Consider the following 17673-nt stretch of genomic DNA (forward strand, 5'->3'; position numbering starts at 1 on the left):
TTTAGGTCAAGTGTGAAATGTTGGTATGTGGCAATGAACGTGCAAAAACTCCTTTTTCCCTACCCTGTTTTCCCAGTATGTTCAACGGGCGTAGGTGCCCACTGGTTACGTGATGGAGTTGAGTTAATACTCTTGTTTTAAAGGTTTTTTTATTAGGGAACAAACCAAACTTTTCAGGTGTACAATGTTAGGACACATAACACTTCATGTATGGTTTTGCTTTTGCAGGAATAGACAGTCGATACAATGAAGGTTGCAGGGAACTGGCAAACTATCTGCTTTTTGGCTTGTATAACCAGAACAACAACGACTTTGAAAGAACTGAGTTTCCTGAAGAAGTTCTCGATGGTGAGTAACATACTCAGTGTTTTTACCTATTCTCCAGCCTTTCTGGAGGGAGAGGGAGCAGAAAAAGGGGCTATCTCAAAAAAGTCAGTAAATCTCTCATTCTGATATACACCTGAAAAACTGTTCTTAAAAACACTGCTGAAAAACTCTTGTTTTTAAACATTTTCCCCCTCCGTAAGTTCCCCCAAATGTTCTAAACAAGTACAGCTCATTAGGAGAAGTCCTAGTTCAGTCGTGGTGTGTATGTACATGTGTTATCAATTATAGTGTGGTCACACCTCCAGAGTTCTAAAATACTTGAGTTCTTTTTCACTTTAACTCACTTCTCTACTATTTGAAAGGTGGCCAGTCACCACGATCATAGATTATTATTCCTTTATTTGCAGGAAACTTTGACTATCTACCCCATAGGCTGTAGAGCTAGTTTTTAGTTGGAGCAACCTTCTGATGTAACATCAGGCAAGAGCAACTATCGTTTACAGTTTTAAGTGCTCTGTAAGGACTCATCGCTGACAGCCTTGGCTTTCCAGAGGACAGGCTGATGCAAGTTCTGGGCAAGACTTTAGAATAAACCCACAGTTGTTCTGAACAGTAAGAAGTACTATTGTACTTGGAACTGTGTATGGCTGCCAACTGTTTCTTTTTTAAAGAAGTGGGGAATGGTTGTGTATTCAAACAATTAAACAATTTTCTTCTACTGAAGTGAGTTGTAGAAAAAGGGTTTTCTGTTCGGTTTCTGTGTTTTTTTTGTGCCTGTATAATTCTTCTGTGTATGGAGTCTTGATGCTGGAATGATATTTGTTCTGCTTGTTGCAGATATAATCATATTAATAAAACCTGACAGTGTCCATCTGTACTGTAACCCTGTGAATTATAATCATCTGTTGCCGTATGTGGCATACTGGAGGAACTTGCATTTTCACTGTCTAACTGAAAATGAGGTAAGTGTAAAATGAATGCAGATGAGAATTGCTAATAAACTTGCTAATGAACTGATAGTCAAAGTGGAACTTCTTTGTAACATTCCTTCCAGAAGTCTTTTTTCTTTTTCCTACTCAGCAGGCGTGTGATCTGCATATATATCTATGGGTATTAATCATTTTGCTAGTGTGTGCAAGAAGAATATGTTTTTAATACTTTGTATTTGTTGGAGCATGAAGACAAATTGCTCCCCTCTCTTACTAATTACTTGTGCTTTGACATGAGTCAATGATCTTTTAATGAGGAAAAACATGTGGGTTGTGAGAAATGCAGAATCAGAATCAAATGCTACAGTCAACACTGAGATTTCCAAGGTAGCTGCCTTTGCTACCAAAGCAGTGTTTTAATGCATGGCATACCAATAGTTTTAGAATATTAGAAAAGATTGGCTTAGTAAGCCATTTAAAATCAATAAATTTTATTATATATTTTCTGTTTAACTTTCAACTCTTCCTTTCAAGAGCTATTCATCTCAGTAAGGAAAAAAGCTGAGTTTTGTCACTCACTTTCGTTGGACTGTGGTTACAAGATGTGAGTTTCATCTTGCATTTAAAGGGCAAGGTGTTCTTAGAAAAACTATGGTTATCATAGTGAAGTACTGTTAGAGGAGTACAAAATGAAAATGTTTGTCTAGGTGTAGACTAAGAACCTTTTTATTCCAGTTGAGACTGGAAATGTTTCTTCCTAAATGCCATCATGGGAAGCTTTCCTCCCTGTTCAGTTCTGTGTAGTTCTTTTTCTAAATTAGGGTTAGGCTGAAATCTGAAGGGAGTGGGTTAGGAGCCCGTGGTGCCAGTGGGTGAAGCTGGTGGAGGGATGAATGCGGAGGTCAGGGAGGGAAACCTTTTGTTCCCTTGAGTTTCTAGCTTGAAAGCGATGGGGCTTATGATAGATTGATTGTGTTTTTATGTGGCTGTTTGATAGTTTAGATCACAGAATTATGAAATAATTCAGGTTAGAAGGAGCCTCTGGACATCATCTTGTCCAATCTCCTGCTTAAGGCAGGGTTAGTGATGAGATCGGGTCAGGTTACTCGAGGTTTTTTTGCAATTGGATGTTGAAAGCATCCAAGGATGATGACTGCAGAACTCCTCTTGGCTGTCTGCTCCATTACCTGACTGTCCTAATAGTAAAAAAGTGTTTCCTTTTATCCAGTGTGAGCCTCTCTTGTTTGAAATCACGCCCTTTGTCACGCATCCTGCCACTGCAGACCACTGCGAAGAGCCTGGCTTCACCATCTCGAAAACATTTTTGTGGGTGTTGAGAGGCAGCTATGAGGTCCAGCCGTTGCCTCCCCTAAGCTGAACAAGCCTGGTCTCTCCTTGTAGGACAAGTGCTCCAACCCACTGATAGTCGTAGTGGCCCTCCACTGAACTTGCTCTAGTTTGTCAATGACTTTCTTATACGTGGGTCCCAAAACTGGATGCAGTGTTCTAGACACAGTCCCATGAGTGCTGCATAGAGGGGGGGTAAGTAATTACTTCTTGTTAAGATGTAAGCAGCTGAGCTACAGGTTAAAGCATGCTGTAGCAAAATCTAAAGCCTGGCTTCATAAGGTTTTTGTGTTGCCAGAATCCCTACTGAAAGGGCAAATCGTGAAGCATACCTGATGGTGGTAAAACACATGCATTTTGGAATCAAGACTGGAATAGCTCTTAACACACTGTTGCTAGCACAACTGCAATCTCAGCTATTGAATTTTAAGCTGCATCTGCTTATGAGCTTTTATATGATTTATCGTGGTAAGTAGTAGCCTTAATCACACAGCACTGGATTGAATAATGGCGTAACTAGAAAGGTAAACCCTATGCCTTGCTGTTTGTGGAAATGAAAGGAAAAGTTTGATTTCTGGATTTGAAAATATAAGTCTTGTTTCATTGCCGTTTCAGGTGAATGAGCTGAGCGATGCCTTTCCAGTCACATTTCTAATGTTTAAGAATTGCCAGTTTCCTAGCTTACTTCTGAAAGAGAAACCAAAAAACGTTGCTGTGTCAGGCTTTAAGTACATCCTGTTTACAGGAGGATTGCCTGTAGTGGCTTTTAAGCATATATTTTTTTTTTCCCAGTGACAGAAATAACTTTTGTTTGCTTTTATAAAAATGAAACCTTCCTTGTGGCCAGGAAGGCCAATGGTATCCTGGGGTGCATTAGGAAGAGTGTGGCCAACAGGTCAAGGGAGGTTCTCCTGCCCATCTACACGGCCCTGGTGAGGCCACATCTGGAGTAACTGTGTGCAGTTCTGGGCCCCCCAGTTCAAGAGAGATAAGGAATTACTGGAGAGAGTCCAGCGAAGGGCTACAAAGATGATCAAAGAATTGGAGCATCTCTCTTATGAGGAGAGGCTGAGAGAGTTGTGTCTGTTCAGCTTGGAGAAGAGAAGACTGAGAGGGGATCTTATCAACACTTACAAATACGTTAGGGGTGGGTGTCAAGAGGAGGGGACCAGACTCTTCTCAGTGGTGCCCAGTGACAGGACAAGGGGCAATGGGCACAAGCTGAAACATGGGAAGTTCCATCTGAATATGAGGAGGAACTTCTTTACTTTGAGGGTGCCAGAGCCCTGGCACAGGCTGCCCAGGGAGGGTGGGGAGTCTCCTTCTCTGGAGATATTCAAAACCCGCCTGGATGTGACCCTGTGCAACGTGCTGTGGGTGACCCTGCTTTGGCAGGGGGTTGGACTGGATGATCTTCAGAGGTCCCTTCCAACCCTTAACCATTCTGTGAAACCAAAAAAGCTCAGGAGCTTTAGGAATAAAGCAAGCAATGCCGTACCTGGCTCTGTGCAGCTCTTGATGAATCTGGCAAAACCTATAGCCTCTCCTCCACAGAATCATAGAATGTGAGGGGTTGAGAGGGACCTCTGGAGATCGAGTCCAACCCCCCTGCCAGAGCAGGACCAATCTAGGGCGGGTTACACAGGAACGCATCCAGATGGGGCTTGAAAGTCTCCAGAGAAGGAGACTCCACAACCTCTCTGGGCAGCCTGTTCCAGTGCTCTGTAAACCTTATAGTAAAGAAGTTCTTCCTCTTCCTTTCTTCCTTCCTACTTGCCTTCAACTAGATGGTAGGAATTTAAGTGACTATCCTAGTTATCAGAAGAAAAAACATATTGAAGAATATCCATTTTCAAAATGGCCAAGTAAGATAAAGTACTGAAATTTGATGTATCTGTATAAGCTTTCTGGGTGTCATTACTCTGCCGTTTACGGAACGGGCTGTATTTATACCTGCAATAGCAGATAGTGAGAAAGCCTTTAGTACCCTGCCAAAACCCAAGTTCTTATTCTAATGGCATTTCAAGTCTTGAGAAACTGGCAGTTGTTTGGGGCTTGGCTTTGAACTGAAACTTTGATCTGGCTTCCTGGGATTGAAGAAAGAACACATCATGGAGGAACTTGGGCTGCATCTTAAATTCAGGCTTGTCTTAAAAGAACTTGTTCTTAAAATAATTTTCTTGAGTGTACCCTGAAGCTCACAAGAGCTATATACAAGAAGTTCATAATTATGTAATTTACCTTGATATTAAGCTCAGAGCACTGCACATAAAAAAAAAATAATGAGAGAAAACACCACAGCCTTCTGATCTTGCTCCAGAAAGCAAGTGACTCTTGAAGTACCCAGTGGTGCTAGGCCTGTTGGTTTTAGACTTGCTACTAAACTGTGCCTTTTCAGATAAAAATCAGAGGGCGTTTTTAGGTTTTTTGTTGTTATAAAAGTGATTTTTGTGTGGTTTGTCTCATCAGTATGGTTTTTATGCTTTTCTGAGCCCTCAGTATGATATTTGTTCTTCAGTCTGCTGAAGTCTTCAGACAACTTCAGTCTGCTACTAGCATGAAACAGCAAGATAGTGTTGCATGGTGGTGTCTCCTCTTCTTTCCTTCTCCTTTTCCTACATATACCTCTCCCTCGGACACCATTTGGCCTCATTGCTTGTTCTGTGACCTGAGGCGCATCTTGTCAGTTGGCCTTCCCAGTTTAGTGTTGTTAAGCTGGTAATATTTTTTGTTTTTCCTCAGTGGCAAGTTTTTTTTGTGGCACATCAGTTGGTATACTCAAAATATCTTTTATTGGTTAAAAATTGTCCAGAATCTAGTAGGTAATGTTGAAAGACTTAACTGAAAAGCTGAAAATAAAGTATATATTTATGCCTTCATATAACCTTATCAAACTTCAGAGGAAGGTTTTTAATTATAAAGAATAATTTCCATTGACTTGAATACATCCCTGCCATGAGGGAGTTTCCAAAATATGGAGAGTGAAGAGGTTCTTTAGCTTCTGGAAGCTGTAGGTAATATTTTAGTGGATTATATGACAGTTGCTGTGGAATTAAAACACTACAACACATATTCTCTGACAAACAAATTATGCGTGCCTAATCAAATTTTATTTTAAACGACTTCTTTCAGTATGAAGATGAAGAAGCCGCAGAGGAATTCAAAATTTCCAGCTTCGTAGACATGGTTCGAGATTGCAGTCGCATTGGTATTCCATACAGCTGCCAAGGTAGGTTAGCTTGTTTTATGCCGATAGTGCAAGTGTTTTGCAGTTCAGGGAGTGAGGTTTTGCTTGCCTTCGGTAAGAAATAAGGGTTAATATGTCAATAGTTTCCTTTTAGCCTCTTTTTTTCCCTCTGAAAAATGTAAGCCCTTAGACTTCATCTGAAGAGTGAATGCTCACAGCGTGAGGCAAGGAAATAATTTGCATTCAGAGAAGTCTGGTCTGCTGCTACAGAAGGTCTCTGTTCAGACGGGAGCTCCAGATAAATACTCTTTATGTAAGGAAAGAATAAACATTTTGTTATGCAAGTTTCCTTTTTTAGCACTGAAAAAACTAGGCTGCATGGCTTCCTGTTATGATCTGTAGCCAGCCTTGCAGCCTGAGCAGTGCAATCTTACATTGTTTGGTGAAGTGTCCTTTGCAGTATCCCCAGCAGTGAATAACACAAAAGCAATGCAGTGTGTGCACTTCACTGTGCAGCACGAGCGTGTGGGGTTTTTGATTCATAGTACAGGAGGTGAGAGACAAACAGGAAAAAAAAAAGAAAATTGCTTTCTATTTTTGAGCCATGTGAGTTGAAACCAAGCTAATTCAGTTTCTTTTTTTTTTTTTTTTTAATTCCTAATTCTTCATTGCTTCTCTTAGGGTCAGGATGGTATGCTCTGACTGCCTGAAGAATCATTAATGGGTCAGGGCATGGGGGAGGATGGCAGTTCTTTGTTAGGAAGTATCTAAACAAGGTGTGTAGCTAAGGATGGTAATCACACCTGTTCAGATGGCTTACAGCTTCACCAATGAGTACCAGGCTGAATAGTTTTCCTCTCCCAGACTTAAAATTCTGATTAACATGGGGATGACTTTGACAGCATTTGACTTAAGGCCTAATATTTAAAGAAATTGGAGTAAACAAAGCTCCTTGTTCAGTATTTTGAATTTTAATGGGCACAGTTTTGCTAATGGTCTTGGAATGAAATTTGCAAGGAGACGTAATGTCTTTTACTAGAGTGATAGCTGGGAAAAAGGGACAAAATTTGAAGTGTAAAGAAAGGAGTTTCTAAAAGCTACCATCTTCACAAAAAACATTTTTCAATTACAGATTTTAAGTTATACAAGGAGAAGATAGTTGAGATCCTTTATTAGAATCTCAGAACAACTCTGAGATCTCACAGGAAGTTAAACTGCCAGTATTTGTGAGAGGATGTTTCTGTGAAACATTTCTTTTGCAGGTCATCTACAGATATTTGATATGTTCATTGTTGAAAAGTGGCCAATAGTGCAGGCTTTTGCACTGGAAGGAATTGGGGGCGATGGCTTCTTTACAATGAAATATGAAGTAAGTAGTTAGATTTTTTTCATTTTCTTCCATTTCCATTCTGAAGCAGAAATTGAATCATGGAATTACTTTAGTTAGAAAGTACCTTTTGAGATCATCTCGTCCTGACTCAGCTTTCAAAGGAGGCCACCTTCTAAGCTGGGTGAAGTTTTTCAGGATCTTATGAAGCTGAGTTTTGAATGTGCAAGGATGGAGACACCACAGTCTTGCTGAGAGACTGTTAAGAGCTACACAGCACCGTGTCCTGGATAAACCATGATTGATTGTGTGTCCCCAGCCCCTCTGTTGTAATTTAGAACTCTTTTCCTTCTCTTCTACAACCTTCTCTACCAATAACAGAAAACACTTTTTTAGCTCTACCAGATGGGTATAGGTCTTCAAGAGCAGTGCAGGAGGAGCTGGTTAGTGACAAATGCCTTAAAATGAACTGAGGAAATCAGAAGTAAGTGTATTTCTTGTGTCACTGGTTTTAACACAGAAGCATCCAATTTTCTCACCAACATTATATATTCTTGGATCATCATAGCCTGCTGAATAGGGCAACAGTCAAGATTTTGGATGATGCTCCTAGTTTTAATAATGATTTGCTGTTCCACTCTGAGCAACTTGTATCATTTGATTTGCCTATTTATTAAATATACTCTAACAGCATCTTCAGAGGACGACTTTGTATTTATATACTTGCTTGAAGCTGCTTTTCTTTAATTTTCTTGGAGCTCTGCCACAGAAATGCAGATGTCCTATTTTTCTTGTCACTCCTCCGTTCTTACAGCCAGCATGTTCTTTGCCTGACTTCTGACAACTGGAAAAAACCCAAGGAATTAATAGTACCATTGTTAAAGTCTCATCACATGTACACGCTCGCTCAAAAATCTATTATGTGAGTTCAAGTGTGCCTTTCTCTCTCTGAGCACTGTACTCCTTCCACCTTTCTTCATTATTTTTTTTTCTTCATTCCATCCCTAGTACTGTAATCTTGTTGTGTGAACCTGTCAGAATCGTTAAATACCAAGTGCAAATCGATGAGCATCCTCGTGGAGGTCTGCCTAAGTATCAGGAGCCCTTCCTGATGTCTGAAATCAGTCAACGAAAATTTGACTGTGAATTCAGGAATTGTTTAGGTCTTTAATTACCCTTACCTTAAAGACCTTTTAGGTCTTTAATTGCCATTCAGAGAGAGCTGGACAGGCTGGAGAGTTGGGCGGGGAGAAATTTAATGAAATATAACAAGGGCAAGTGTAGAGTCCTGCATCTGGGCAAGAACAACCCCATGTACCAGTGCAAGTTGGGGACAGACCTGTTGGAGAGCAGCGTAGGGGAAAGGGACCTGGGGGTCCTAGTGGACAACAGGATGACCATGAGCCAGCAGTGTGCCCTTGTGGCCAAGAAGGCCAATGGCATCCTGGGGTGTATTAGAAGGGGTGTGGTTAGTAGGTCAAGAGAGGTTCTCCTCCCCCTCTACTCTGCCCTGGTGAGGCCGCATCTGGAATATTGTGTCCAGTTCTGGGCCCCTCAGTTCAAGAAGGACAGGGAACTGCTAGAGAGAGTCCAGCGCAGAGCCACGAAGATGATTAAGGGGGTGGAACATCTCCCTTCTGAGGAGAGGCTGAGGGAGCTGGGTCTCTTTAGCTTAGAGAAGAGGAGCCTGAGGGGTGACCTCATTAATGTTTATAAATATGTAAAGGGCAAGTGTGATGAGGATGGAGCCAGGCTCTTCTCAGTGACATCCCTTGACAGGACAAGGGGCAATGGGTGCAAGCTGGAACACAGGAGGTTCCATATAAATATGAGGAAAAACTTCTTTACGGTGAGGGTGACTGAACACTGGAACAGGCTGCCCAGAGAGGTTGTGGAGTCTCCTTCTCTGGAGACATTCAAAACCTGCCTGGACGCGTTCCTGTGTGATATGGTCTAGGTGATCCTGCTCTGCAGGGGATTGGACTAGATGATCTTTCGAGGTCCCTTCCAATCCCTAACATTCTGTGATTCTGTGATTACCAATTAATTTAATGAATTCGTAGAGGCTTTGAGGAAATGTGTAGGCACAGTGTGGCGATGACTTTGTAAAGACGAAGCCTCTCCTATTTCGTTGTGGGAGTTCGTGCTGTCTTTACAGCATTCTTGCAGGCTTAAAAAGGAGCAATGCAAATTCTCAGTATCTTTTTTAAGATTAAGCATGTTAGCTCTGGCAGTTCTGCCAGTTCCAGCTTGAGTTCTTGCTTTCTTCCTCCTCAGAGTCATAAGGGGATTTCAAGTGGGAAGTGGCATTCTTAACTTTTTACGTAACTGTTTATGCACGGTTATCTGTTAGGCAGCTGCTGTATGTCACAGATGGGGAGGAAAAACCAATCATCTATGGGAGGAAGTACATTTGGGATCACTGTAAATGATCTATAAATGAATACTTCTACCATTATTAAAAGAGGATGTTCTCAGTGCATTTTTAGCTCCTCAGACTGACTTTGCTGTGCGTTCTGTGCTGTTAGATTTGAAGATAATCTAATGATGACAACTTATTAATATTTTTTTTTCAGTGTTTTAAGGGCAGTTGCCCTCTTACTCTTACTACAGAGTTGCTCAAGATGCTGTAATCCAGAGAATTTACTGTACCAATAGGTTTATGGAAGTGATGTCTGGGAAATCATCGTTGCCATATCTAATAAATACAAGTAACTGGAATAACTATAAAGCAGTGACTTAAGAAAATTCCTGTTAATGTTGTGTTTTTAATTAAGTGGGTGGTGGGGAACCCTGTAAATACAGAAATTATTCAGATACAAGTGTCCTGTAAGAATATATTTTTGAATAGTATTCTCGTGTGCATCGTCTTACTACTTGGAAGAAGATATTGCTAATTGCTAAGTTAAACTAGCTTTGCCTAAATTTACATTATGCTTACAGCAAGAACTGGCTGGTGCATAGGACGAGCAACCTTGGAATCTGCTTCTTGTCTGTCTTGTCTCAGAAAACTGATTTTTCCCTTTCGGTTGCACCAGCTGATGCTATTCTTCGCTATTAATTCAGTTTTGAAAAACTCTGTGAAATTATTTGTTTGAAGGATGCAAGCAGAACTTTGCGTGTACTTTCAGCCCTCGCTTGAGGAGATGAGCCTGAAGCATCCAGAACACTTGCATCTGGTCAATTCTTTTGTAACCAGTGTAAAAATATTCCTGGATTCAGAGTTAGGCAGGGCTGTTAGACTGGGCAGCGTGCTGCAAGTCTGATTCAGTATGGCTTAAACGTGAATCTGTGACATTCTTCATGGTGTTTTTCACAGAAGTGTGTTTAAAATCTTTTTCAGTTAATGGATGTCAGCGTTGATTTGTGGAAGACATACAGCAGAATGGATCCTGTTTCCTTGGAGGACTTGCTCTTTGAGGTAATGGAAGGGAAATATTCTGACTCAACTACTAGGCTGTTAGTGTAGCTGCAGAGCAAAATTGTTGTGATTTTGTTTGTTTTTAATAGTGCTTATGGACTTACTCTACTGGCTCTGCAAACTGGTGTTTGCAGGGTGTCTTTCCTTTCCTCAAATCTACCACAAAGTCCACAAAACATTAAAATAACTTGTCTTGGATTCCTTGAATTCTTTGAAATTCTCCTAAAAGTTTTTCTAAATGGTGTGACTATTCTTCAGGTCACAGGACTATGTACAGAGTACAGAAAGTTGGTATGTTTGTGTGTGTTAATCCTCCTTTTGCAGCAAGGGGGAAGAAGAAATCTACTTTAACATACAGGCATTCTTTCAGAAGAAAACTTTAGGATTGCTTTGTAACTACTTTAAGTGGATAACAGTGACACACAGTGGCTGCCCTGATGCTTTGTGAGATACAAGCACACAGTGTAAAGTGATTCCTCATTTTAATGCGATGGTCTGATCATCTCAGTGCTAGAGAAGAAAGCAACATATGAGTGTTAGTATATATTATTTTGTTGTTAATTTTTTCATCAGATCCTAGCTTGGCAGCAAAGTAGGCTTTTAATATGTAGCGAGTTCAGCTTGCTAAAGTATCCTTTATTAATAAAATATTGTTAGTTCACACCAATTTGGTAGTTTAATCAACTGCTGTAATGAAAATTTAAATGTCATACAGTTTACAAGGCGGTCAGTCTAAACAGTCACTCTCTGATACTTCCCTTCCCTCTTCCTGTCGAAGTGAGATAAATCTTTGGGACTGTTTTCTTGTACCCTGAAACAGACTTATTTATCCTGTTTTGAAGTTTTGAACCTGAAAGTTGTTGTTACATTGACTTCAGATTTTCTAGGAAAAAAAAATTAATGGGGTTTTCATACAACTGTGGTTTCATAGAAACTGGGGATTTTAAAAATGATTCATTTCCTCCATGAGGATGGAGCTAGGTGTACTTAAAGAGCATTTGAAGCTGATGTATTCTCATACTTTTTTTTTTGTTAACACAGCTTTGATTTCAAGAAGTCCTTATTTTACCTCTACTTGGAATTTAAAAGAATATTCTGTACATTATTGGCATGTTCCAAATAGGCTGACAAAAGCACTTTTTAGTTCTTAGCTTCTATGAAAAGGTTATTTGAGACTGGAATATTCTCCAATGATAGTTTCTCCCCTTAAATGTAAAACTTCATTTTAAACCTCCAATATAAGCTTTATTAGTGTTTTGGAAGGCTTGTAAGATTTTATCAATGTTCACTCTCTAAATTTCATTTATTACTGCATCAATGAAGTGGCTGAAGTCAAATACTGTGTAATACTCATACCACTGCTAAAATCATAGTTCTAGTTTTGCCTGTTATATATCTGAAAAACTACACTTTCTAAAATCAGGATGTCTCAACTTCCAAGTTAATATGTGACAAGTAACTGAAAGCAATCTTGAGAGCATTTTAAAATTACCAAGTTCTGTAAGGTTCCTGCTTTATCAGCATGATGCACTCTTTTCTTTTTATTGATTCTCTGATTTTCTTAAATTAATTTGAGTGCAACACTTACCTGTAGTCATCTTCCTTTTTTATTCTGCTTTAGTGAGGTGTTACTGATATTTCCTTTTCCACTTAATTTTTTTTGCAAAGGCAGATAAAGAAATGACCATATGCCACTTGCAAGTCATGAACTTCCCAAATTCCCCACCCTGTTCCTCATTTTCTGACCATGAGCTTACTTAATGTTAGATACAAATTACTGCAGAACCATATGCAGATTTAAAAATGGAAAATTAAATCTGTCCAAGTGTTCATTTTGGAACTCTTATGGGAATTATGAGGTCTGAGTTTTATGAGTGATCTCAAAACAGTGTACTTAGGTTAAAAGCAGATAGTGCAGGGTCCTTTTCCCTCTCCTGCCTCTTCTCTCTCCAAAAAAAAAAAAAAACCAAACAAACCCAAACGAGCAACAAACCCCCACCCAAAAATGACCCCCTAAAACCCAGCAGAAAGTCTTTATCTTTTAAAAGATGTTTATTTTCTTGTACTTATCATTTCATTGGGCAGGCTGCAATAGTATACTGCAGAGTGAAACGTCATTTGTATTGTTCTAAAGTAATTGGGGTTCATTCAGTACAATCTGTGACTTCCTTTCCCTGGTATAACACTTGCCTTACTAAGTAATGTTGAATATTTTTCCTCTAGGATTTAATGATTTTTGAACACCAGTGGACCAACTTTTTTGCGAATTTTGATACTGAAATTCCCTTCATTCTGGAACTCTCAGAATCTCAGGCGGGGGAGGTATGCCTGCTTCTGACCTACGAGGAACGGCTGAGGGAGCTGGGGGTGTTTAGCCTGGAGAAGAGGAGGCTCAGAGGTGACCTTATTGCAGTCTACAACTACCTGAAGGGAGGTTGTAGCGGAGTGGGAGTCGGCCTCTTCTCCCGGGCAACTAGCGATAGGACAAGAGGACACAGCCTCAAGCTTGGCCAGGGGAGGTTCAGGTTGGACATTAGGAAGCATTTCTTCTCAGCAAGGGTCATTAGCCATTGGAAGGGGCTGCCCAGGGAGGTGGTGGAGTCACCATCTCTGGAGGTGTTTAAGAAAAGCCTGGACATGGCAGTTAGTGCCATGGTCTAGTTGCCATGGTGGTGTCAGGGCAATGGTTGGACTCGATAATCCCAGAGGTCTCTTCCAACCTGGTTGATTCTGTGATTCAGAAATCCTTTGAAATGCTAGTGTGATCCATGCCGAAGCAGTAACTATTCAGCATTGGGTTTTGTTTTTTTCTCCTTTTTTTTTTTTCTCCCTATCTCATCTCACCTTTCATGTTTAAGGAGTAGAAACCTATTGTGTTTTTTTTAAGTTCACCACCCACCTCACCTATGCATGGTATGCTGGCTTAGGAGTGCCTGGTGTAGTTCAGTTGAGTGTTTGTTCACTGACAACTGGGCTTAGTTGATTTACACCTCTGCAACAGATCCCTCTTTGTAGGCAGATTGACTTTCATTTTGGTGGAGGCTCCAATGTGTGCACCTCCTAACAAGTTGAGGTCGCACATGTCAAATCTCAAAACATAACTGATGGTAACATACAGCGTGGGTAAAAATAGCACAGTACTTTTTGGTAGTGGCTGTTGCTTTTTAAGCATATATGGGGCTTAATGGTGTTTGGGTTTGTTTATGGAGGTTGAAGTTAGTTTTTGAGGGTTCAGGAGTTTTCTCTGAGAAGGATAATTCAGGTTTGTTCTTAGTCATAGTGAGGCTATATCACACTTTCTGTTCGTTTACTTGTTAATCAGGGTTTTTTTTTTAATTTTTCACAGCCTTTCAGAAGTTATTTCAGTCACGGAATGATCTCAAGCCATATAACAGATAACAGGTATTACTCTCTATTCCCTGTGGAATTGTGGTGTCACTAGTACCTCGCTACATTATTTCCATATCTCTGGTGCCAAAATACTTATAATTCCTTGTGGGACCATCTCAGTATGTCACATCTCATCTTTGCATATTTTAAAAAAATGTGCAAAGGCAATTCTGGGAAGGATAAGCCAAATTTTCATGGGATTTAATGCTGTAGTTATTATATATACAATATGTTTGAAACCATCCACCTTGTGCATTTTAATATGATGAATTTTTTTCACGGTCAGATATCTAAAACTCATGAATTATTGCATGACAGCTGTGTTTGAAAATGTTGGTCCTGCTTATCTGATACTCAAAACTAATTAAAATGTGAAGGTACTTTCGTGAGTCACAACATGCACAAGATGAGTGCTTAAAGCAGGGCAGTTAAAAACCTAAATCTTTGCCAATATAAGCTGGGCAATAGAGGCCAGCTTTATTTTATTTCAGCATAGAATTTTAACTGAGAGAGGAAGGTTGTTTGTGGTATGTTGCAAAGCCAAGCATTCTTCTGTTTTGAGCTAAATAAAGGTTGCTTAGCTACTTGAATGTCTCCGCAGATTCCTCTTTATTTGGAATTAAACAGTGGAGTTCAATGTCCTTTATTGTTTTCAGCATCCTATGTTGTTTGCATTTAAATAATGAAAAGAAAAACCTTGACCTCTCCAGTTGAGTCCTGGGCCCAAAGCCAGAACTAAAACCAAAGTAGTTTTGTTTTATTCCAATATAGTCACTTCAGGGCTTTTCAAGATGGTGGATTTTAAACTAGTCAGCTTTTCAAGGCAATTCACTTTTAAAAGAGAGGAAGAAAACCTTCTAATAGCATTTGGGAAACAGCCTAGAGATATGTTCTTGTATATGAAAGAAATTATAGTCTTGTTAATTCAAGTATTTTTTTTTCTTTGGAACTTGGTCTTTTCAGTGAGAAGCTTTCTGCAGCTGTAGTAAATTTTTTTTTGTCTTACTCTTTTAGTAAGAAATCCACTAGTTGGTCCATCAGACTTGAGAGCTTTGATTTCATTTGTTGGTTTTAAGTTTTCTTCAAGTATTTTGGTGGTGATACCCTCTTTTCTCCTCAGCCCTAGCCGGCAGCCCTTTGTTCTGTTTGGTAGCCACTCAACTAAGGAAAACTTGAACTCTGGTAACTTTAATTTTCCATCGGAAGGACATCTTGTTCGAAACACTGGCCTTGGTGGAAGCACTGCTAAGCATATGGTAAGGCTTTTAAGTAGTTATCTGATATTTTGAAGCAGTGTATATTTTCATTTTAGTCATATATTTTTTTGTGCCCTTAAAATGCTTACCTTCCATGAGTTAAATACCCAGTTCTTCTTAATAAAAACATATGTTACCTTAAAAATCAGTCAGTTTAAGGAATAAATTTCATTTTTCTTTTCTTTTTCCAAGTCAGACTATACGGGATGTTTAATCAGGGACTGCTGACTGAGTTAAAATATTCCCCCAGCACTGTAAAAAGACAACTTTTTAAACACTTGTGGTGCTGAAAATGTGAGGGGTGGGGGAGAGGGGAATGCTATTTGTGAGGACGCTTGTCCTAGCCATAAAGTGAAAATCTTCCTGATGGTAGCATATGATGTACTGAACTCTGACACGTAGATTTTATTTTAATCAGAATCATTTAGCAGTTTTTAAAGAGGAGTGGAAAGATACTTTTTTTGATAATGACTTTGTGAATAGACACAGGATATTACAATTTCAATTACTATATCCAAATTTCAGTGTGTGCTTCAGCAACTGAACAGTTCATGAAACTCTGAAAATCTTTCTGGTGTTCAAAGAATGTTAAGATCAAGTTGTAAGATTAACTTGTTTCCATTTTCAAGTAAAAGCTTAGTTTTAAAACATATGATGAGGTCGATGGCTTGTTGCACCGCCGTGCAGGGGACGTAACTGGGGAAGCGACCCCAGGGAATTCAGATCCTCTGGCTGGCTGGGCTGGGTGCACCAAGAAGGTAACTCGCAGCGAAGGAGGAGAGGTAGCGTGCAGATTGCGTTGTGGAGTCCTCCCTGCTGGCCCATTTCCATGGGCTCTGGGAGTGTCCGTCAGTTGTGCGAGTCCCAAGTCTGTGCTGCTGAGGACATGGATGTGGTTGAGTACAGATCATCGTGGAGTGAACGTATGATTGAGGGCATGAGTTTATGATCTTGTCACGACAACATTTCATGCATAGTTGCTGTAGGGATGGATGGATGTGGGTATTCTGGACACATTACATTGATCGAAGCCTGAGAAAGGTTCGTATGAGCATTCTGGTGAAATCTCATCCTTCATTTGCTGCTCTGTCTAACCCTGTTTCTGTAAAAACACTTCCAATTTTGTTTTTTTTCTCCCCTTGCTAACATTCTTGTTAAGACCATCCAATATCTTTTATAATGCAAGTACAATTTTTTTTCTGATGCGGTACTTGCTCCCTCTGTTGTCCTCAGATTCTGACATTATTCTTAAAAAGGAGGTTTATTTACAGGTACAGGTGATACTGTTTTAATAGGGTGTCATGAAAATAGTAAATAAGACCAAGTGCAAGCATAGTTATGGGAACCTGACACATTTTCCTCTTCATGAGAAGAGCAGTTGACATAGGAAATTGAAATGAAAACACATGCTTAATGCTTATGGAAGTCAGAGCTCATCTCCTTTCCAAAGCCTTTCAACCATCAGGTCAAGTCAAAACTGAAATATACCTTTGAAAACGTAAGTCAGTTTTTTAAAATCCAGTTACGTCTGTGTTGTGCACTTCCTGTAGTATGTCAGTGGTTAGAAGACTGAAGGGGAACTTAGCTTCTTGTTAATTATTGCACCAATTTCTTTTACTAAGGTCTCTTTGTATCTCATTAATACTGACAACTAGGTAGTGCAGTGTGTATCTCCAAAGGGACCTCTGGCTTGTTCAAGGACCTATTTCTTTGGAACCACTCACGTTCCTTTCCTGGGTAAGTATATTAAAAATACCAAGCAGTAATTTAAGGCAGTTATTGTCTTCAATTATTTAAAATTTGTAGCGATTAAAAGATGGCTTTGATTCTTTTATGAGCGTTAGGCCATGGAGTGGTAGATACTGTGTAGTTCTGTAGCCAGTGCATGAAATCATAGCAGGACACTGTTCCGCTGCACATCCTGCCTTCATGTGTGAAAATCTGTCAGATATTCACAAGGAATGATTCAAAGAGGTCAAAAAGTGTATTTGTGTTTGCATCAGAATGCAGTGTGACGTTAGAGAGCACCTGAGCACTTGCAGGCCTTTTGCAAGTACTAGATAAACATTTAAGTCCATGTTCAATACATGTTGATAGAAAAACAGTCCCCAAAATTTAGTAATTTAAAGTAGTAGTTGTCAAATAAGCCTGCTTTTTTCTTTTTTTTTCTTAATTGACAAAATAATTGAGGATTTTTAAAAGGGTAGAGAAAATTCTTTGACTTTTATCCTTTATCCTGTGGTCTGGGTCCAATATAGTGTATTCTAATAGCTATCTTCCCTAATTAAAAAAAGCCATGTGAAATTTTAAAAAACCAATTTTCTTACTCATTTTAAATGGCTGCATGAGTCCATGGATACACGGTGACAGGATACATGGTGAGAGGGATCTTTGTTCTGACCCAGTGCAGCTCTTGGTCTTGGCCTAGTGTGTACTGGCTGTACTGGTACAAGTTAACCTGTGCTTTGCTCTTTTTTAAATCTGCAAAC

The 17673-nt window shown here is 39.7% G+C and overlaps 1 protein-coding gene across 1 annotated transcript in view; it reads left to right on the forward strand.

Annotated features, from left to right (window-relative positions):
* The window catches only part of DNAAF9 (dynein axonemal assembly factor 9), a 92861-nt gene that overhangs the window by 18956 nt on the left and 56232 nt on the right, over positions 1–17673 (forward strand). The window contains exons 3-11 of the mRNA XM_068403543.1: positions 229–348; positions 1165–1289; positions 5736–5832; positions 7053–7159; positions 10461–10538; positions 12762–12860; positions 13885–13940; positions 15049–15184; positions 16840–16921. Coding sequence (XP_068259644.1) covers positions 229–348; positions 1165–1289; positions 5736–5832; positions 7053–7159; positions 10461–10538; positions 12762–12860; positions 13885–13940; positions 15049–15184; positions 16840–16921 — 900 coding nt within the window. The remainder of the gene's footprint in view (positions 1–228; positions 349–1164; positions 1290–5735; positions 5833–7052; positions 7160–10460; positions 10539–12761; positions 12861–13884; positions 13941–15048; positions 15185–16839; positions 16922–17673) is intronic.

Source organism: Nyctibius grandis, chromosome 6, assembly GCF_013368605.1.
Source record: "Nyctibius grandis isolate bNycGra1 chromosome 6, bNycGra1.pri, whole genome shotgun sequence".
NCBI classification, from domain to species: domain Eukaryota; kingdom Metazoa; phylum Chordata; class Aves; order Nyctibiiformes; family Nyctibiidae; genus Nyctibius; species Nyctibius grandis.